Genomic DNA, 21,306 nt, shown 5'->3' with positions numbered 1-21,306 from the left:
CAAATATCAAATGTATTCTTAGTAACCAAAATGAGGAATCTGTTTTAAAATATGATAAACAATGTAGAAATGTAATTTTGGCTTGCCATAAACTAATTTATGAAGTCAACTTATTAAAAATCACCATGTTTCTATTCAGAATAAAACAAATTCTGAAGTTGGGGATGGGGCACCTTTCATCACTATTTTTGTTTTTAAGACACTCCAGAGGATTATAGGCTCAGGAAATTATATTAAATTTTAATTAATTATCCAAGTATCATTGAGGAAATAAAGAGAAAGGAAAAAATGTAAGGAAAATCCACATTCCTTGAAAAAAGAAATATGAGGAATATTTCAGTTTGTTGCCTGTGTTTCAGGTATAAACAAATTAAGGGATATTTTTGTTATGGAAAACATATAGCATTTTGATATTTATAATGTAGAAGTAAAGATAAGATCAAGTCATAAGCAAATCAGCATTTTAGGCAAGTTAATATGGATTTTTTTTTTCAGGTGTGTTTAAATTATGTATATATTATGTTGAACTATGTTCTTTAGTTAAAAATATCAAAGTTATAGTAATCATGAAAAATCTGATTCTCAAACCTAACCTCTTATCAAATAGTCCTGAACATTGCCTCCCAAAATAGCTTTTTGTACCTCACTCCCATGATTCTGATATGGAAATTTCAGACTGAAGCAACAGAATCCATTTTGTTTTTTCAATTTCTTGAGAATTTGAAAGTTCTGATGGGCAACCAGTTTTGAGAAATACTTACATAGAAGGTACTCTCAATGAAAGCTTTGATCTCCCAAAGCCTGGAAAAATTTGAGCTGAGGTCAGTTGAAGGTCAAATACCAAAAGCAAAATATTAGAATTAGGAAGTAACCTAATACTTAGGGTCAAGCAATGGAACTTAAACAAAGGGCTTAAAAGGGAAAACCTGGATCCATGGTGAAGCAAGCTTCATGAATCAGGAAGGGAGGTCAGGGTGGCAAAGAGAAATCACAATAGGGACACTTGGGAAAATGGAAAGGCAGAGCTCAGGAAGCCCTGAGATTCCTAATTCTGGGTCCAGTCTGCTCAGAACTCAGAGGAAGACTTTACCTGTTTCAGACTCCTTGCCTCTGGGTTTATGCTTTCATGCAAATTCCTCCTAGTGTCTCAGCTCATTCAAGACTTACCAGTCTCTTATTGTCTGTCTGTAGCAGCTTGCATAGTGTCCTGCTGCTGCCTGAGTGACATTCATGGGCATCTCCAGGAGGTGAGGTGAAGTGACTTACCAGGTGATCTTATTTCATTGTAACAATGAAGCCGACTGTGGTTTTGTCTGTGTGTGTATACTTTTTTTTTTTTTTTTTTTTAACAGTGAACCTTATCAACATTGAATTGTTGCTTCACCAAGTAATGTTTATTCCATGGTATTGCACTTATAATGAAAACCTTCTAAATCTGAATTTAAACTTTTGGTAAATTGAAAGGACAGTTATTATGTTTTGGGTAACAGTAAGACATTTATTTCTTTATAATTTGTTTTCATTCATAAAAAGGACAAAGCACAGTCCTATACTACTCCATTGAAAAATGATAAAAAATAACTAAAAAAATCAATTCAATATTTTATCAGTATCAAATAAAACTACTACCACCTTTCCTGAAATACAAAGAAACCACAGATGTTTCTATATCTATATAAAGTTTAATTAAGAATCTTGCATCTTAAAGCATATGATACATTAGTTAGTTCAACAACAGTTTAAAACTGATGGTCCCAGTCAAATTTGTACAACTGTATGAGGAAATGAAAAGCTTGAGTTATCAGTATATGAGATATTTTAGTCTACTTTATCTGTCACAAGTTTAAAACTAAACAACCTCCAAAGTCTGCTTTCTTCTTACCTTTCAGAACCATTTCATGCAAAAATCTAGCCAGTTTTGCTCTTTATTACCTTACATTAAAAAATAAAAAGGCAAGCATGCATTTGGCAAAAGATGTAGTTGCTGTTGATTATATAAAAATGCCCAACATGGGTCACATTGCAAAAGGAAAACCCCGTAGTGTAACAATGAAACACCAACATTTATACAGAAGGCTTACAGAGTATTCGTTTCCTTAAAGTATGAAGTCATTTTGTTTCTTTTTCCAAATAATTAAATATTTTATGAAACCTGGCAATGATCTTAAGACTGTTGACATACTTTCACTGGGCAGTCATCCATTTCATTGGTTTTAAAAATTTTCATTTTATAACAAAGAGGTAAATGTAAATTAATGAAATATTTATTGATATTTTCATAATGAAGATTCTAAACATTTATACATAGATATATAGTACAAAAATTATACAAATTAAAGATAGGGGGTAAAGTAGTAATAGATTTATTTTGCTTCCTGTAAATATCTTTTTATGAACCTATAAGGTATCCTTTCTAAAAAGATAAACTCTATCTCTAATTAGCTAGCAAGGTTGTGCTAATAAAATAGGATCATACATCCTGAAGCATCAAACATTGCACTATTCATGAGCCAGCTAATTCTTTATTTCCCGAGCTCTCACATCCACACTCAGATATATTTCCATGCACACCATGGAGAATGAAGAAATGTGCACCCTTCTTTTCACAACTTATAAAAACCCTAAGTACCAACACTTGGGAGACACATCTTCTGTCTCCCTGTGGCCTTCCAGTTTTGCATAATCTTCAAAGTACCATTAACAACATATCAATTTGGTATTTTTAGCCATTTGTCAATATGGCATTGAAGTGGCAAATGAGCTTAAAATTAAGTTTTATTTTATTGTTTTTAAAAGAATACTGTAGCTTCTTCAACCTACAGATGATTTGTTGATTTCACACCTTCAATAAAAAAAGATTATACTTAGGAATGAAGCACAAAAACAAAGATATTAGAATATTATTAGGTAATTCAGATATTCACTTAACTGTCATTTATCTCTACTATATAAAGACTCACATCTTAATAAAAAATGGAAGCACACTACTTCTCAAAATCCATCATTTCACATATGAATAAATACAGCAATATGATGATACTTCAGATAAGAGCTGTGGTTTTTGAGGTTTGATACTGATGATAAGAAAAGCATAAAATAATTTCAGAGTAGAATACAAAAGTAAAAAAAAAAATCTTCGTATGGTATGTTTACCATTAGAAAACTAACTGAAAAGCATTACTGATTCTGAAAATGAAATAGTTAGAAAATTACTTCAAAAATAAGAATACTGATAGTAAGTTCTAGAATTTGGTTTTCAATATTCAAAATCTTTCAGCTCATTCAGTAAAGTGATTTGGTAATGAATTTATGCTGAAATGTTTCTGTCATGTTCTTTTTTTTTCAGAAAAAAATCAAAATTTCGTGAATGATAGGGGCCATTCAAAAATAAGCAGGACCCAAAACAGAGGGGATCATACAAGAGACTGTATTACTCTTACATTTACCACATACAATCAACATTTCAACCTCTATTATATTTCACAACTTGTTATTAAATTTAAAGCACCTGTGTATGGTGATTTTACTTTCACTCTACAGCCTATGATATTGAATTGAACACTGTAACTTGTCCCATTGTAATAAATCATGCAACTGTCACAGAATCAGGTTAAGTGGTTTATAAGGCATATTGGAACGAGTTAAAAATCATTTTATATCCATTTAAAAGTTTATTCTTTTGGATGAAGGGGTTCCTGAATGCCTCAGTCATAGTGTGTTGTAAATCAGCTGGATAGTTTGTTGAAGTATAATTTATTTGGCTTAGGATGAAGCCGCAGAAATTGGTGGGAACTGTCTTTATCCCAGGATGAAGGGTGTCCTCTGAGCTGGGTTGGGAACAGCAGCTTTCACATCACACTCAGAATTCCAAGTAGACAAGGATGCCAAGGGCAGGCAGCAGTAAGCCAAGAAAACTTGAAGACAGGGTGGACGTACCTACAAAAGAAAATGAAAAGCATATATGTCATTTCATTGATTGGTCACTATTGCTCATTTAGTCTGCTTGGGGAAGGTATGATTGTGTTGCCCTGAAAACCAAATGTTTTGTTTATAGGTGATCGAAAAGAAAGAAAGATAGAAGGAAGGAAGGAAGGAAAGAAAGAGAAAGAGATAGATTTGATCAAGGATTTAGAGACCGCATGAACTGTTTTTATAGGTTTGAAGTAGTCATGGAAAATAATAAGATCCAAAATTATTATCCTGTCCCTATGATACAGCAGTCCCGAATTCCTACCAGAAGGCAAAAGGTCAAGAAGTATACATAAGAAATGGGACTGGGGATGTGGCTCAATGGTAGAGCAATTGCCTAGCATGCACAAAGCCCTGGGCTTTGCAAAAACAAAAGGACAACAGCAACAACAAAAATAACAAACAAACCTAACAATGTTACCTGGGATAATAATATCAGAGGCGTACTGGATAAATCTTGCATAATTCCATATTTCAATAATTTTAAGGTACTCACATAAAGACTTAAGAAAAGCATTTCTAATAACATTAATTTTCTTTATGTTTTTTAGCTAAAGAATAATTTCCCTGATGTATAATTCTCTGAAATAAAAGTGAACATGATGTAATATGCTCTGAACACATATGAACTGATACTGCAACTTGGGTGCCACCTAGAAGGACACCTTCTGTTGTAAGGAAGTTCTTGGCCTATGTGCTTTCTTTCTAGAACTCCTGACACAAAAGGTTTACTTTTTGTTTCCATTCTCCACACGTTTTAGGAACTAACTTACTGGAAAGAGGGAAGGGCTACAAACCATAGTCAACAGTTTGCAAAGATGATAATTTTTTTTTCAATTTTCGGAAGTTTACTTTCTAAATTTGAAAACTTATTATCTAAGATTAAAAATGGCCTAAACCAGCCCATTCTTTAAAATATCTCCCTTACATCCAAGACTTAGAGCATTTCTCCTGAATATCTAGGCATTATGATCACATCTGTGGTCCCTCTAAAGAGGAAGATAATCCTTTCTGCATGCTTGCATTCCACCACTGTCCTGCTGGCTGCTTGGAAAATATAACAGAAAGTATTTTTAGATACAGATAAAGTAATATTGGGAAATAAGGAGGGCAGTGAGGATCAAAAAGTGAGGACAAAATTTTTAAGAGCAAGAAAAATGGCCCTCCAGCAGCTGCAGTATTGCAGATGCTGTGTAACACTATCAATAACAATGAAAACACTAATCCTTACTATGACAGCCTCTGTTATAGTTCCACAGCAACAAAATAGACTCCCTGTTTGCTCTTCTCTCCCTCCCTCCCTCTCCCTCTCTCTCTCTCTCTCTCTCTCTCTCTCTCTCTCTCTCTTTCTCTCACACTCACTCACACACACACACACACACACACACACACACACACTCACACACACCATGCATATACACACTTTAACATAACAGTCTATTCATTTTATTATCCTCATACTACAGATTTTGTAACTCAGATTCAGGCCAACCACCACTAGAGGCCAGAGACAGGTTTAGATCTCAGATTTGCTTAGCTCCAAACACCGTGTTCTTTCTACCTCTCTGTCACTATCCTGCAGATAACTTGAGAAAAGGAATAATTTTGGAAATGCATAAGGACACTACACCCTGCTCTTGATGTGTCAAGATAATGTCACAAAAAGGAAAATAAATGCCATATGGGAAAACAGGGATACCTCCTAAGCTGTTTCAGAGAGGTCTTTGCATTCTTGTAGACCCTTTTTAAAATCTACTTTTGTACAAGATTTTAAAAATAGGCTACAATGCACACATCATGTTATTTTGATAAAATTACCAATAACAGACCTCAATTGCATAGTTAAATATTCAGTTTTCAAAGTTTGACCCATATTAAGACCCCTGAAGACCTTTGTCCAAGGATGAGTGCAGGGTTTCTACAATGCTCTATCCTGTGACCACAAATTACATCAGCCATGGGTACCCATTTATGGGCTTGCTTGAGTATGTGGCTTGGCACTGTACAAACTATGGCTGCAGAAAGAAGTGTAGTCAATTATGGATGCGATTTTGAAATTTTCGTGTTAGTATGAAAACCAAACACAATTTCATAATTTGTGGTTTCAACATCAGGATATTTGATTTATTTAAATAAACTCTTCATGTTTATGTGTGTTATATTTAATTTCTCTAATGGCTTGTGCTTATGTAATTGTGGTCTTCATCTTCTATTCTCTTCTTCATTCCAGCAGAAACTGGAGACTTGATTGAATTACTATTTAAAGTCATTATAAATGTGGGGGTCTATATATTCTTGAGGGATTTTCAATATATTTTGATTATATATCTCACAAAGTATATATTACTGCTATCAAGAATAATTCTAGTACATATATGGTATGTATTAAACATATATTTTTATTTTCATGTATTTGATCAAAGTTAAATATGAACAAATCATCAGTCATGTGAATCACTTTTTCCCTAGAAGAAATTTAAAACTAATTTAGAGTACTGTCTATTTCATTAGATTTTCATGCTTTTTTTTTTTTTTTTTACCTTATTACTTCCTTCAGGAAGGTTTTTTTTTTTTTTTTTTTTTTTGTTAGAGAGGAATACAGATTGAGAGCAGAAATTTCAATTGAACAATACTTCACTTAAAAGTTAAGTTGTCCTTATGGTAAGTAGAGAACTGCTCTTATCAGTTTTTAATTATATCTCCTCTCTGAGGCTTAAATTTCATAACCATGATCTAATCCAAGTTGCTATTGCTTGGCTATTGATTATGACATCATATTTAGATTTTTCTTTTTGTGGTATCATTTTTATTTATTTGTTTGTTTGTTTGTTTAGAGTTCACAGTTGTTAATATCTTTAGTTTATGGACAACTTCAGGAAAGGGACTATCTGAATCCAAATAAATGCAGCTATGTTAATGAATTTCAAGCCCAGTATATAGAAATTATTCAAAACATGATGCCACATAATTGAATCATGTTTCCTTAGCAAGACAGGACCTCTTCTGATAACTAAGCACAAGGCAGAAGGGAAAACAGCAAGAGGGCCGGGCAAGGGGGTCGAGGAAGAAGACCTTTAAGGGATACCAGTATGACCTCCATCAAACTTCTAATATTTCTCTATTTCTCTGTCTTTGTCTCTCTTTCTCTTTTTATATCATGATCCTCTAACTTTTAGAGACAGGCTGTAAGGAGGAGGGTTACCCCTTTCTATGAAAGATTTTTCTCAAGAAATAGTATTTTCTTTCCTATCAGAGAGATGATAGCCATCACCCACACCATCAGAAGGCATTCATTTTACTAAGTCCTGGGCTCACCCAGCTTGTCTTGCAAGGCCACTTTTGACCCTTCCAAGGTTTTACAGTCTCCATGGGCTCAGAGAAGAAAGAATTCTGATAAGATGGCTGACTCCTGTTCTGAGGGGTTTGCTCTGTACAGTCAGGTCTCTTAGGTACACATCAGTAGATGTTTGCTTTTGCTAGTTGTTGAATCCAACAAAACCCCTACTGGGACAGCAGTAAGTTTAGAAAGGAGAAAGAGCAAAACTTTGGGATTGAAAGAGTAAAATTAGCTCAAAGAGGAAAAGAACAAAGCCACAGGTCATGCTCCCTGCAAAGTTGACAGGAGACACTTCCAAGATGGCATAGCAGCTATAAAAGGCCATAATGAATTCCTCTTTGAGTGGATAGTGTACAATTACAATGATGGCCCAGTGATGCTTTACTCTTCCCATCTGTTAGTGGGGATACCCAACTGCTAACCTGCCCTCCCCTCATGACTGTAATTAATCCCCACGTCTTCTACTTTCACCTCAGAAGCAGAAATTAATCCAGAACTGATTGATACCTTCCTTAGATCCTCCTTAGAATTCTTCTAGCAGAAACTCATATCTTACATAAGGTTCTTCTCACTCACATGTGAGAAGGTAATTTGTCAGAGAACAGGCTTGTGCTTGGTCCCTGGTTGTTTAAGTTTTAACAGAACAGGCTGGCACTCATGAGGATCAATAAGCAAGCAGAGATTTCCCTGGTCTTAGTAGCAGGTATGAGGTTATGCTGGGAGCAGCTTCACATGGCAGCACAAGTAGAGGGCTCTGAGGCCAGGGAAGGGAAGTGCAACCCCCGATTTTTGCCTTTTGCTGACTGGACAATGTTGAGTATGTTCTGTAATCTTTGTAAACCTTAGTTCCTTCAGCCATAGAATAGGAATAATAATATGTCTCTATGGCTACATTGTGAGAATTGAGAACATATCTATCAAAGACTTATGTATATACAACATAAACTTTTTCTTCATAAGCAATCACAATATGTGGAAGCTCGTTATTGAAATGGGTGTGAAAGGGATGCTTTATTGAAAGATGGATCTGAGGACAGGACACTGCCAGGTTTTTGCGTTCTCTGTATTTAAGCTTGCAGCTATACTCTCCCCCCACCCAACAACTACCCCCATGGAACACAGGGGGCTCTGCTTATCACAGTCTTAAAGCACAATCTTTCTGTAAAGCACTTCAGCAAATACATGGATAGTAGAAAACTCCAAGTGAGGGAAGGGAATAATAAAAATAGACTGAACTAGACAAAAGGTAATAATAGGAAAGGAGCAGGAAGGGGAATAAGAAAGACAGTAGAATTAATTGGTCATAATGTTCCTAGCCTTGTATTTGTATATACGACCAGGATAACTCCACATCATGTATGACCACAAGAGTGGGAACCAAATAGAATAAGTTATACTTTATGTATATGTATTCTGCCAAAATACATTCTACTGTCATGTATAACTAAAAATAAAAATAATGCAAATAATAAAGAAGAAAACTCTAAGTAAGTGCTAGCTATTCACACTACATCTGAATATGATTATTTCTTGCTCTGGACCTGAACATTTTATTTTTGGAAGAGTAGTTGGATAGAAACCAGAGCAAAACAGCAGCATAAACTGGGCATATTGAACTTTTCTGTAATAGTCTGGCTATAGTGTTACCTTCTCTGTTCCATGGTAGTCAGAGATATTTGTTTTTTAAGTAACAGAAATCCAACCAGAGAAAGAAGCGATATTCTGACTTTAGAGATAACTAGAGTCAGGGAACTGAATACCTGTAGCTTTCCTCTTTTCTTTCTTTGCATATTGCCCAACATTCTCCAGGAAAATAGACATGTATTCCAAATAGAGACAAGCTCCTAACTCACAATTGTAGATTCTCAAAAACAAATAAGTAGTATTTTTTTCTTTAGATCCTACTAGAGTGAGAAAACTCCAGAGAAAAAAAAAATTATTTGCAAACTTTGAATCACCTCTACCCCCAGGCTAATAACTGTGGCTTAGTTAGTGGCTTTGATTGGACCAGCCTTGAACATATTCTCATTCCTCAACCAATCACTGTGGTAAAGGAGGCAGTGCCACTTAGTAAATTGACAACTTGGTTCTTATCTCAAGAGGACTAGCACATTCCCAAGCGATTAGATTTGGGAGCAAAAGGTTTCTGGGGCAAAAAAAAAAAAAGAGAATATACTTCAACTCAAAGTGTAAATGCACATTGAGAGTTGAAGGATATGAAAAACAACAACCCCCAGGGAGAAAAGGAGGACAATGGGCTCTGGACTTTCACAATTTCCCTTTTCTACAACTGTTGCCCCCGACTGCCCAACCCACCCATTCTGCTATGACTCAGTCTCACTGAACCCTATAAAACTCAGACCCCTATTGTTACCAGTTGCCAATTTCCCCTTGAAAATGTGCCCTTCTGCTGCTTGATAAAGCATTGATGATCTGTTGAAGTTTATCTCCATTTCTTTTCTTTCTCTTTTATTTGCTTTCATTTAGTGCTGAAAACTGGGAAGGGGTTTGGGGCTGTCTACACCTCCCCATTAATGAACCTCTACCATCTTTTCTCTCTTCTCATCTGATTTCTATTTCTCTTCTTCTTTCCTTCTGATAGAAGGAGACCCTTTGCAACTCCAAGTCCACTAAAGCTTAATGGCAGCGGATACATGTCCCAAAATCAATTCCATTCTTGGGCTAGGGTTTTGCTGCCCCATTGCCACACGGACAGAGCAAGGACCTGTATAGTGTCCGTTATTGGTATTGGAGGCATCCTCCTTCTAATCCTCTTCTCTCCAATTCCTACCTTAATTTAGACCTCTGGATTAGAGGCCGCTGTTTGCCATTTTGCTTTTGTATGCAACACCAACCTCCTCATTCTTGGAGAGGTAAGATCCCTTTCAGTCTCCTGCAGAGGCACCCTGCCGAAGACCCTCCACCTTTCTGGACCCTGGGGGGTCCCTCACTACTGAGATTCTTGAAGGGGATGTTCTCTCATTCTCTGGTGATATTCTGTCTAGTGACAGGAGACATCAAAGGAGACTTTAATCTCAATCACCACCCCAAACAGACCTCTCCAACATGGGAGTTTCCATCTACTGGACTCTCCCTTAGGTTGTCTCAAAAATAATTTTAATAACCTTAAAATTTGATGCCTTATTAGGCTTAGTACTTAGATCTGGCCACAATATAAATCAGACTACCTGTATCAGTGTCCTGAATTTGGGACCTTTGACTCCAAAATCCTCCAAAACTTAGACAATTTCCTGGAATGAAATGGCAAATGGCCTGAGGCTTACCTCCAAGCTTTCTTTGACCTTCACTCAAGGCTCTCATTATGCCAACCAATTCTCACTGTGTCCCTGCTCCATAAGCCCCCTAGATCAGATCCTGATCCCCAGCCCTCTTCTTCATTTACTGCCCTGCAATAGCAGATGAACCCTCACCAAAAGTAAAGCTGGAGGCTATAAAGGAAAGTTTCATAGAGAGGAGTGCCTGATTACCACCAAAAGAGACTGTCAGAGTCACAAGCTTTTTTTCTGAGTCAATTTGAGACCTACAAATTTTTCTAACCTCCTACATAAGCAATCTTTATCTGTTTTTCTCTATTTGCCAGTATGATTATCTAGCCCCAATATTTATCCCTCATATTAGTCTGAAAAGATGTAATATGGCACATAAAATTCCTAACTTCAATATGAAAGCTCTAATTGACACAGATAAAAGGATCTCTACTAAACACAGAGAAAGAAAGAAATTTTACAAAAGAAAGAAATTTTACAAAAATCAAATGGCATTAGGCATCTTAACTACAGCTCATGAGGACATCTGTGACATTAAAAAAGCTAAATTTTGTATATAATAATTCTGGCCCACTGTGCTGAGCCCCACAAGATTTCTTTTTTTCCAAGAAGCAATTTATCTGCAACCCTGCCTGGCCTCTGTGGACAGGATATGTCACTTCCTTAGCAAACTACCTGTTTACTACGGGAGAAATACAGACCCAAAATAACGTTGATAAGGGATGGGTTGGATCCCCCTTCACCCAGGAGTTGGGAATGTTGGTTCAGACTTGCTTCTGTGGGAGAAATTTGGTGCCTGGGGCAGAGAGCAGCTTGAGACAACTGAAGTCAGCTAGCAGGTGCCACTCCCCAGTGCTGCATGAAGGTATTATGTACTGAGTCTGACCCCAATAGCCCTCAGGGGTGCCAAATATCAACCACTGTCTGTCTCTGTTTCTGACTGACTTGACCTGATGTTGGAGGTCACCCTCACCCAATGAATCTTGGATTCTGAGATGAAATCCCGGTCTGATCTGAGGTCTTTGGGACAGTGGTGAACCACTAATCCTCAAAGCATGAGTCAAGCAATCTCTCCTTCTTCAGAAATGCTTCAACCCCAATTCTGTCCATACTGTTTGCCTCTTAGCAAGGACTCATTATTTAAAATTAGACCTCTTTCTCTAGACTCTCACAAGACACATTTTATTCTGTACTCCCCTCTTTTGACCAGAAAATCTGTCTCACTTAATTCCATTAGAACTACCCCTCATCTGTCCTAGTTCAGGAATACCAATTATTTTTTTTCTCTACTAAGGATATCACCCATAACACTAACAGGCTGGCCTCCCACTTCAATTGAGAAGCATAATATGATATCATGGTCCTAAGAGTATGAGGACCCCAAAGGACAAAGAGAATATGTAAGAAATGTTTAGGGCACAACTAGCTGACAAAAATCCTCCCTTGAAACCAAGAAGTTAGTATCCTCCATTTTGAGTGAAGCCCCAGCCAGAGGTCATGGAAGGAAAGGCAGAAACTGCTGAATTTTCTTCATCCAAATGTAGCCAGTTGGGGAAATGAAAAATGGTTAAAATGCCCTATGTATGAGGCCTTGCTCAAAACAGCAGCTTCCTTTACTTCTTGGCTGCTGCCAGATCTCTATCTCTCTATGGCTTACAGAGCCTGTAGAGTTTGCAAGATTTACAAGGCTTTCAGAGAACTGGTTGAGATCAAAGGGGGGAAAAATGCCACCTTTAAATCCAAGCTGCTTGTGGGACCTAAATGTCTGGCTATTTATCTCTTAGCAGTGTACCACACTGCTTTCTTAAGAAGTTCCTCCCTAAACACTACAGCACAAGAAGGGAAGATAGAAGATACAAGTCTTCTGTACCTTGAAAATTTTTTACCTAAGCAATTCAGAACTCTTTCACTCTTTCAACATCTGAACTGACTCTAATCTGAACCAAAAGTGCACTCTGATCTGATAAAGATGTTCAGTATGTTGCTTTACTAATTACTGCCACTTTTTTAGAACTCCTGTTTTAAAAAATTCTGTTTTCTTTTAGTTCATGGTTTTATGGTGAATTCACATTTAATCCTGTATGCCTAATTTAAAATATTTTCTGATCAGTCTTTTTTTTTATCTAATTACAGAGGTCTTTACACTGTCTTTGTTTAGAGGCCAAAATTTCAAATACATTGGAGAATCTCCTTTTACAAAATCCTAAAAAAGGACATGGACATGGTGATGTTGGAAATAAATCTGGTGGTCCCTGAGGAAAAGTGGCCACCTGATCTCAGTATCAATCAGGGTTGTTAGACTTTACACCAAGCATTTTCAATTTCATAGGTTTCTTTGATTAAGTCATAATATAAAAGTCTAATAAGCTCTATTTTAATTTATAGCAGGTTAATTTTAATAGAGGCTTTAATAAACATCTGTAACGTTGCCTTCTACCTGTAGAGATCTACCTGCAGCTACAAGATTGTTTCCTGGCTGATTTATGTTTGTGTGCACACCTGTGTATTGTGTTGTTGTGTCTACATATCTGATTATGTCCATATGTCATGTAGATGGTATCAAAATTGGCATATAGATAATGAGTGCTCATAAAGTAAAATTTAAAAGAGAAATGGATCCAAATACTTTTCAGTTCATGTGACTGAAAAATTTAATTTAAATTAGATAAACAGATGAGAATAAATATGTCTTTAAAATTACTAACTCATAGGTTTTCTAGATGGTCAGACAATTAACAGAGTATTGGTTTCTATAAAATATCTAGAATGCAATATCCATTGTTTCCAGGATTTTTCTTCAACAGGGAAGAGATAGGTAATACTCTTAACAACAATTGTCTGATATCTTGGTTTTTCCTGTTAAAATGAGTAAATTAGATTTAACATCAATATCAATGTGACTGATCATAAGTATGTTAGAGGAGATATCTGATTAATTTATGGTAAAAAACATTAACTGCTAAATATGAAATCAAGTATCTTGATTTTTCAAATTCTATAAGGTAATATACTTAAACATTAGATGTGTTTTTATAAATTGCTACATGAAAAAAGAGTTTAAGATTTCTTTGTTTCTGGATCTTCACTAAAGCAAGGTTGCTAAGAGTTGAAGTTCTAACAGGTGCAATTTTATATGAAAAGAGTCCAAAACTTTTCAGCTGTGTTTCAATTAATGTATTGTAAGTAACATAAAGTATGTAATCTTATTAAGAGGAATAATTGGAAAAATTCAGAAATTTCATAAGGAAGGCTTTTTCCTAAGGTCAACTATTAATTTACTAGTGATATAAATCAAAGTTTAATCCTCTATAGGTTGAAGTAACAAGGATTTCTTAAAACATTAATCTGATTTTATCTATCAAGATATTTTCTCATGTCTGTTAAGTTTTATTTAGAAAAACATTCTCTTAATGAAATTACAGTTTGTACAACTCTGATTAAACAACAATTGTTATTTTAGAGTATTACATTGCACTATAGATTCTGAATTTTCCTAAATGTATTTATATCTTCCAAGCATACAAGTCATTAAAATATAAGATGTAGAAGAACATTTTGCCAACTTGGTTCTCTTCAAACCAGAGTTTAAAGTAAATGTTCAGGATTATAAAAATTCTGTTTCTTGGCAGGCATGCCTGCAATCCCAGTGACTTGGGAAGTTGAGGCAGGAGAATCGTGAGTTCAAAGCCAGCTTTATCAATGACAAGGGACTAAGCAACTCAATGAGACCCTGTCTCTAAATAATATACAAAATATGGCTGGTGATGCAGCTCAGTGGTTGAGTGTCTCTGAGTTCAATCCCTGGTATCCACCCTCCCACAAAAAAATTGTGTTTCTTAGTTCATAGCTATTATACAAACTAAATATGTTTTACTCTTGTTAATTTCATTTTGTATTTTCCTTCTAAACTTTAACCAGTATCTGTTAGTCCCTTACAAAAGAACAACTGATAATATAACAACCTGAATTAACTTGAGATAATAGGCCATCATCTATAGGACAGACAGATGTAAGGCTAACTTCTAGCACTAATACTTATCTCAATTAAATAGAATGGGTAAATAACTGTAAAGTTATAGACATTAAAGGTGAAACTCTGCACTCTTACTGTAAGACTGGTGAAATTGGCTTGCTGTATGTTCAGGACCCAAACTCAGAGACTAAAATTAAGGAATAAAAGGACCAAGGGATAAAATAGCCAATACTTGGCTCTTGCCCTCTGAGATCAGTTTGACTCCAGGGAAAAAGGGGAATTTTCTAGGGGTTTTTTAGCTCATGGTCACACAATCTCCTGATCAGGGAGAGTAATAAGACCCTGTAGAAGAGAAAGCTGACTGGCGCACATGCTGCAAAGGGGAGGATCATTGGAAGAGGAGTTATCCCTGATGCTTCTAAGGGAAGCCACATGGTCAAAGAGACTCTGACCTATCCAGGCAGATGGCACTTTAGTGGAGCTTAGAGGTTGCTCACAAGTTCCAAAGAGTGACCTAAGGGAACTCAGCTGGCTCTTAACATCAGATAGAAATAAGGTCAATTTGACCAGCTTGGTCTTAAATACCTAAATAGTTATCACCAAAGTATAGCCATACCTGGGTATTTAAAATAAAAGACTATTATTATTTTAATTGAACCTAAGATGTATACTTGTGTCAGCTCCACAGCCCTGCCTACCAAAAATTGGACTGGCCCCTGTACCTTGGTCATCCTTACTTCTCAATGTGACATTTTACCTAGCAACCAAAGTTTACCTATCTTAATAAGGGTGCACACCAGGCTCAAGAAATCCCTCCAGTTTATTCCTTTACTCACAGGGTTAGAGTTATCTGCTGGGATTGGCATAGGAACAGCAGGATTGGGATCATCAATTCATCACTATAAAAAGTTATCAGACCAGGTTATTAAAGAGTTTCAACAGGTTGTTGACTCAGTACTGAACTAGCTGATTCCTGGTAGTTCTCATTGGGGGATCAAAAATGACAGACTTCCTGGTTATGCTCCCTTATATCCCCCTTAATATTCACCTTTCTCATTATAAACTTTCTTCCCTGTATTCTTAATTTTTCCTTTATTCTTAACAGCTTCTTTAGCTCAAAATGCCTCCCAGGAACACGTTAAAGCCATTGTCCTCCTGTGTTAACAATATGATTCTCTGAAATCACAGAAAGGGGAATTCACCTAAATGACCCTGAGGATCCATCGATATACGGTCCTTTCAGCCTCAACCCTGGGACCTCTGTCTTCTCTCCTGGAACTCTGAAAGTAGAGGTCCCCATACTTTGCCCCTTTTCAGCAGGAAGCAGCCAGGCATGATATTAATATACCTATTCAGTATCCCCTTTCAGAGTCTGTAATGAAGGATATGGAAAACAGCAACCACTAGGGAGAAAAGGAGAACAACTCCCAGGGAAAAAAGGAAAACAATGGGCTATGGACTTTCACAATTTCACCCTGACTACCCAATGGACACATTCTGCTATAATTCTGTCTCACTGAGCCTTATAAAACTCAACTGCCTATTGTAATCAGTTGCCATTTTCCTCTCTAAAATGTGCCCTTCTGTTGCTTAATAAAGCATTGCTGATCTGTTGAGGTCTATTTTTTTTTCTTTTTCTTTCATTTGCTTACAAGAGTCACTGAAAGCAACATTGGATAATCAGTGTTCCAAAGTTGTTGATCAGTAACCCTTCTGTCAAGGAGCATGTCACAAGAGACAGGACCTGTTCACAAATTTGGAAAGTGTGTTTTGTGACAAAGTTGTGGTAAAACATAAAAGAATGTTGCAGGGAATTACTTTGCTTTAAACAGTTCTTAACACTTGAGTTATTCATAGGCTCTCTAACTGGCCTTGTCAACTTTTACCTACTTTTCAACTACTTGAGGCTAATCAAGATAAAAGTAAGTGATTTATTTAGCTACAGAAAACTTAGGCATTTCAAAAAACTAGAGTCATTTCATGAGAAACCACTGAAATTCACCCAGGACTGGTGCAGCATTAGAAACTGTCAGCGTTTATGACCTTATTCATTTTCAGAGGAGTTTGTCATTTTACAAATTTAATCACTCAAAAAATTTATTCTGAAAAAACAAACAAACAGCTAAAAGATGCTTAAGAGCTCTGTTTTGAAATTTAGGTCAACAAGTTGGGAATTTCTGGGTCATTCACAAGATGTATCCTTCAGAAATTTATTTAATTTTATCTGTTCTCCACTGGGTCACAGTGAGGATTAGGTAAGGAAATTAATTAGGTATATAATATAATTCCTTAATGTTTGTGGTAGAAAAGAATAGAAACAAATGTTAAAGGAGGCAGAACTGTGTCTAAATTTGAGACCATGAAATCTATGATATGGTGCAGTCTTCTGACAAAGGCAATTTTTAAAAATTCATGCAGCCCAATATTCTTACAGAATTTAACACTTGATCAATTTGAAGCTATTGAGACAAAAACAAATATTTAAAATGTACCTTAATCACAGGGATTTCACTAAATATCTGGGACAATACAATTTTAGAATTATTATTATTTGATAGATTTTTAAAAGAATTTCTCTTATCTTTGTCTCTTTGTTTTTATACATTTTCTCCTGCAGTAGTTTCTTCCCAGGTGCATATGCCATTATTCATCTTGCCTAATCTCTACCAACAGCACAATCATACAGTAGACCTGAAATATAAAACTTACAAACTCAAAAAGTAGAAAATTTTCTTGCCTGAAAACTGTGAAAGAATTGATGGTAAAATTCCTGTAGTTCAGGAAGATTATTGTTAAAATTTCTTTTAGATCATTATCAAAATTGTTTTTTTATACATGTTCTATGCTTATTAAGAATTAAAGAATTTTTGAGGAAATGTTTTTAACATTCTCATCCCCTCCCCCCCATACACATACCCCCCCCCCACACACACACACACATCAAGTTGGTGGAGTAGTGGTTATGTTAATTAGTTTGGCTAAATCTTTCCATAATGTGTTCATAAATCAAAACATCCCATTGCATTCCATAAATATACATTACTATTATTTACTAATTATATATGAATAAAATAAAATAGTTAAAAGTTAAAGGTGACTTTTTTAGGAAATTAGTTGGATTTGCTTTAAACAGTTCTTTTGGGGAACACGTCCATACCATTTTCAATTTTGAATCAATTATTATGAGTACTAACTTTCTGATTTTAACAAAATGAAGTAATAGATATTTACCCTAGTTGGTTTTAAGAATTTCTAGAACAGAAACCAAAAGAAATCAGAAAATAAAATTAATTTGTAGTTTTAGGTAGAGCAGGATTTTTTTGTATATTTGATGTTTTTCTTGTCTTTTTTTTTACCTTCAGATATATATTTAAGTACAGTATCTGTGTATCACCCTGCTTATTTTGATTTTGTTGATTTTATCTTCTTATGCCTCTTTGAGATGGCATTATTAATATTAAGCTACATAGAAAAAAGACAGCCTAAGGCCTGCTTCTAGTTCTATCAAATAACTGGTTATATAACTCGTAAAAAGAATTATGGGGGCTCAAATCATGGTTCTGACACTGTCACGATCTTTGGCTATTTTATGTCTCAAACATATGAACTTTCCTTCTGTAAAATATAGGGTTCAGTGTGTTAGTCTTAAGGTTTCTACTAAGGCATGAGTCTGAGTCTAAGCAAACCATAATGTAGTTAAGAATGTAAAGTATTGAGCCATGAAATCTGCAAACACACTTGTTATAGTTCTCCTTATTTATGATAATCAAAGTTGATATTAGTTTATAAATATTCATTAAAAGCTTGGTCATATAAGTACCAGTGGCTTTGGTGGGTTGTTTCAATCAAGTCAAACCCACTAATCTTGCTGTTTCTACTTGTTTGGCAATTATGAACCGCTATGCCAAGCAAAATAGATTTTTTTTTTCTATTTTTGGCAGAGGTTCATGGTTGGTTGGCAGCTAGCTGGTCCTGGCAGTTCTGTTTGTTCCTCACTGTTGATTCTGGCCCTTTTCCTGTCAGAGAATGCCAGATTGCTAGGATACATTTCCTCTTTGAGAAAAGAGTGAGCATTAGCAATAGATGACTACCAATTATTTGCTGGGAAACATAAAAGCAACTTATAACTACCTCCTTGCCAACAAGCACATGCTTCAAAACCCAACTTTTGATTTTTTTTTGGGGGGGGGGTAAGGTAAGAAAATAATTATGAAGACTTTTAAAATTGGCTTATCTACTTCTTTGGAAATGCAAGGTGGCATTTTCATAAGGGCATAAACTTTGGGGTGAGACAGAATGCAATTTGAATATCATAACCACTCACTTGATGGTGTGACCCCTCAGAGGCACTTACCCTCCTCTCTGAGTTCCATTTCCTTACCTTTAAAATGGGGAGGGTATACTTATACAGTAGGATATTATAAGAATTAAATTTTTAAAATATGAGAAATGCACAGTAAAGACCATCTGTTAATTATGAAGTTGAAAGTAATTGTCCATTTACAAATTATTATTTAGTGAATATTTAGTGATAAAATGTAAGCCTGGAGTGAGACAGAAGAGACCCAGTCTCTGCATCCTGTTCTACAGAATTCTTATACCGCATACATATGGGTTTTATGGATTTGTTTCATTTTCAACTTATACAAAATCTATAGCAATGGTATTCAATTTCTTTATAACAACCAGAGCAAGTTTATTAGATAATCTTTGCATATAGGTATGAAAATAGCTGTTTGAAAGAATATTCTCCACAATAGGTAGCCTGAACTTTATGGAATATATCAAATTACCAACAGGATTACTTTCTCTTAAATTCTATTGAAGTTAGAGAGCCTAGAAACTTCAGATGCTCATTTTATTTTTCCATGTTTATTTTTAAAACTAATAAATTATTCTTCTGCAGCCTCTACCTTGCCTTCATCTAATTAGTATGGAGGCACAGGGAAAAGTAAAGTCAGAAAGAAGAGTCAAGAATTGATGTAAGTGTATCTAAACTAAAGAAATTCAAACTAAAAGGAACAGATATGTCTTCTCACATAGCCCACTGAATTCCTCTCAGTTCTTTTATACAAATTTGAGTAGATGATCATTTGGTGATTTTAATACCCATGTTCAAGCCCATAGTGGGGCATAAAATTTACTTCTAGATGAGACAATGGAAACTTTGAGGTCACACTATCATGAAGCTGGATGTCATGACTGCTCATTCATAGACAGTCTAGATTGTATGAAATCCCTAAAATTATAGGAGAGATGCAATATGTTTTGGAGATACATACTTGAACACCTATTACCTTACCAATATTTGTGAGAGAATTCTTCCTCAATTCTAGGAAATAGTATTTATGTGGCCTAAAAGAATAATAGCTTCTTGAGGAAGGTGAGAGCTGTGGAATACACAGAAAAACTTATGTCCATCCGTGATGTGTGTCCCAAGTGAAAGCAGTATTCAGTTTCATGTGGCTCCTTATTTAGCAGCCACCATCCAAGTGGTTGTCTTACTTGGAAGTGATTCTGAACTCACATATCTGATTTTATCTAAATATAGATACAGATTATAACAAAATTTATGCTGTACCTCTGTTTTTCTTTGTAAAATAGAATCTTCATCTGACAATGAGGAAACCTCCAAAATTTAAATATACTGGGAATGATGATAGGAGAATGAAACGGAGATTTCTTTAAATGTATTTCACTTAAGTTTTCTGGATAGTATGACCCATAATACAGCATTATTAAATATTGTTTCAATGTGCTCCTTTAATTTTTATCACTTAGTAAGTTCTACTCTGTTCAGGACACTTTGAACATGTTATTTAACTAGTACAATGTACAATTATGTATCCTTATTTTTATTTATAGAGGCTCACCCATGTCCACCTGGCAGAAGGCAAAATTGGGTACTCCACTCAAACCACAGTCTAAGCCTACTGCCCTTTTTGTCTATCCCATGGCTGCTTCCTGAACATCTCCTAATATTGTTAGATAATGCAGTGATCCCACCTCCCTTAAAGTAATGATTTGCAAGTTGGAGATTATTGCAGGTATTTAAATACTTCTATTGCCACAGAAGCCAAGAATCCTATTCTCCCACTAGTTCCAAATGGTGATTCAGAGACACAACTACCTTGGAAACTTTCCCAGGTCTTAAACTGGGGCAAAAAGTCCCATTTGATTTCTCTTGATTTATCTTTGGCTTTGGGGCTATGACAAATGAATGACTCACCTGTTTAACATAGTATCTTGGTACACATGATTTTCTTTCTTACTATGATCCTGAACTCCTTTGTTATACTGGACCCTCACTGCAGGATTCAACTAACAAAAAGATCAGTGCCTCTCTGTCCCCACCCCCACATATGAAGTTTTTATAAGAAACTGTCTAAATCTATGAATCTCTGGTACCTTAAATGGATCACAACAACCCAGGGTTCTCTTTGCACTACAGGAGAAACAATTTCTAAGATGTTCTGAAAAGGATCAGAAATGTGTAAGGAGTTACTGGCAAAACTGAACACTGGCTATTCCAAAGAATGTCTAAGAGCATGTGCTTATTCATTTTCTCATCCAGATAGTATAAAATAATTGTGATCTCTTCAGGTTGTATCTGCACAGAATTTCCTTCTTTAAAAAAATGTATATGTACTCTTGAGAATTGCTTTTCCCAAAAGACTACTTCTTAGTCATAGTTTTATGGTATTGAATCCTGAAACATGAAGTGCTGTTCAAATTCTTTT

The 21,306-nt window shown here is 35.6% G+C and overlaps 1 protein-coding gene across 1 annotated transcript in view; it reads right to left on the bottom strand.

Annotated features, from left to right (window-relative positions):
- Nucleotides 1-3,498: 3,498 nt before the first annotated feature.
- Nucleotides 3,499-21,306, bottom strand: part of Cntn1 (contactin 1) — a 252,914-nt gene continuing 235,106 nt past the window's right edge. The window contains exon 24 of the mRNA XM_076852771.1: nt 3,499-3,936. Within this exon, the coding sequence (XP_076708886.1) occupies nt 3,860-3,936 (77 nt within the window). The 3' untranslated portion in view covers nt 3,499-3,859. The remainder of the gene's footprint in view (nt 3,937-21,306) is intronic.

Source organism: Callospermophilus lateralis, chromosome 4, assembly GCF_048772815.1.
Source record: "Callospermophilus lateralis isolate mCalLat2 chromosome 4, mCalLat2.hap1, whole genome shotgun sequence".
Lineage (NCBI taxonomy): Eukaryota > Metazoa > Chordata > Mammalia > Rodentia > Sciuridae > Callospermophilus > Callospermophilus lateralis.
Note: the sequence above shows the minus strand (reverse complement) of the source record. Positions and strands in the feature narration are given on the sequence as shown.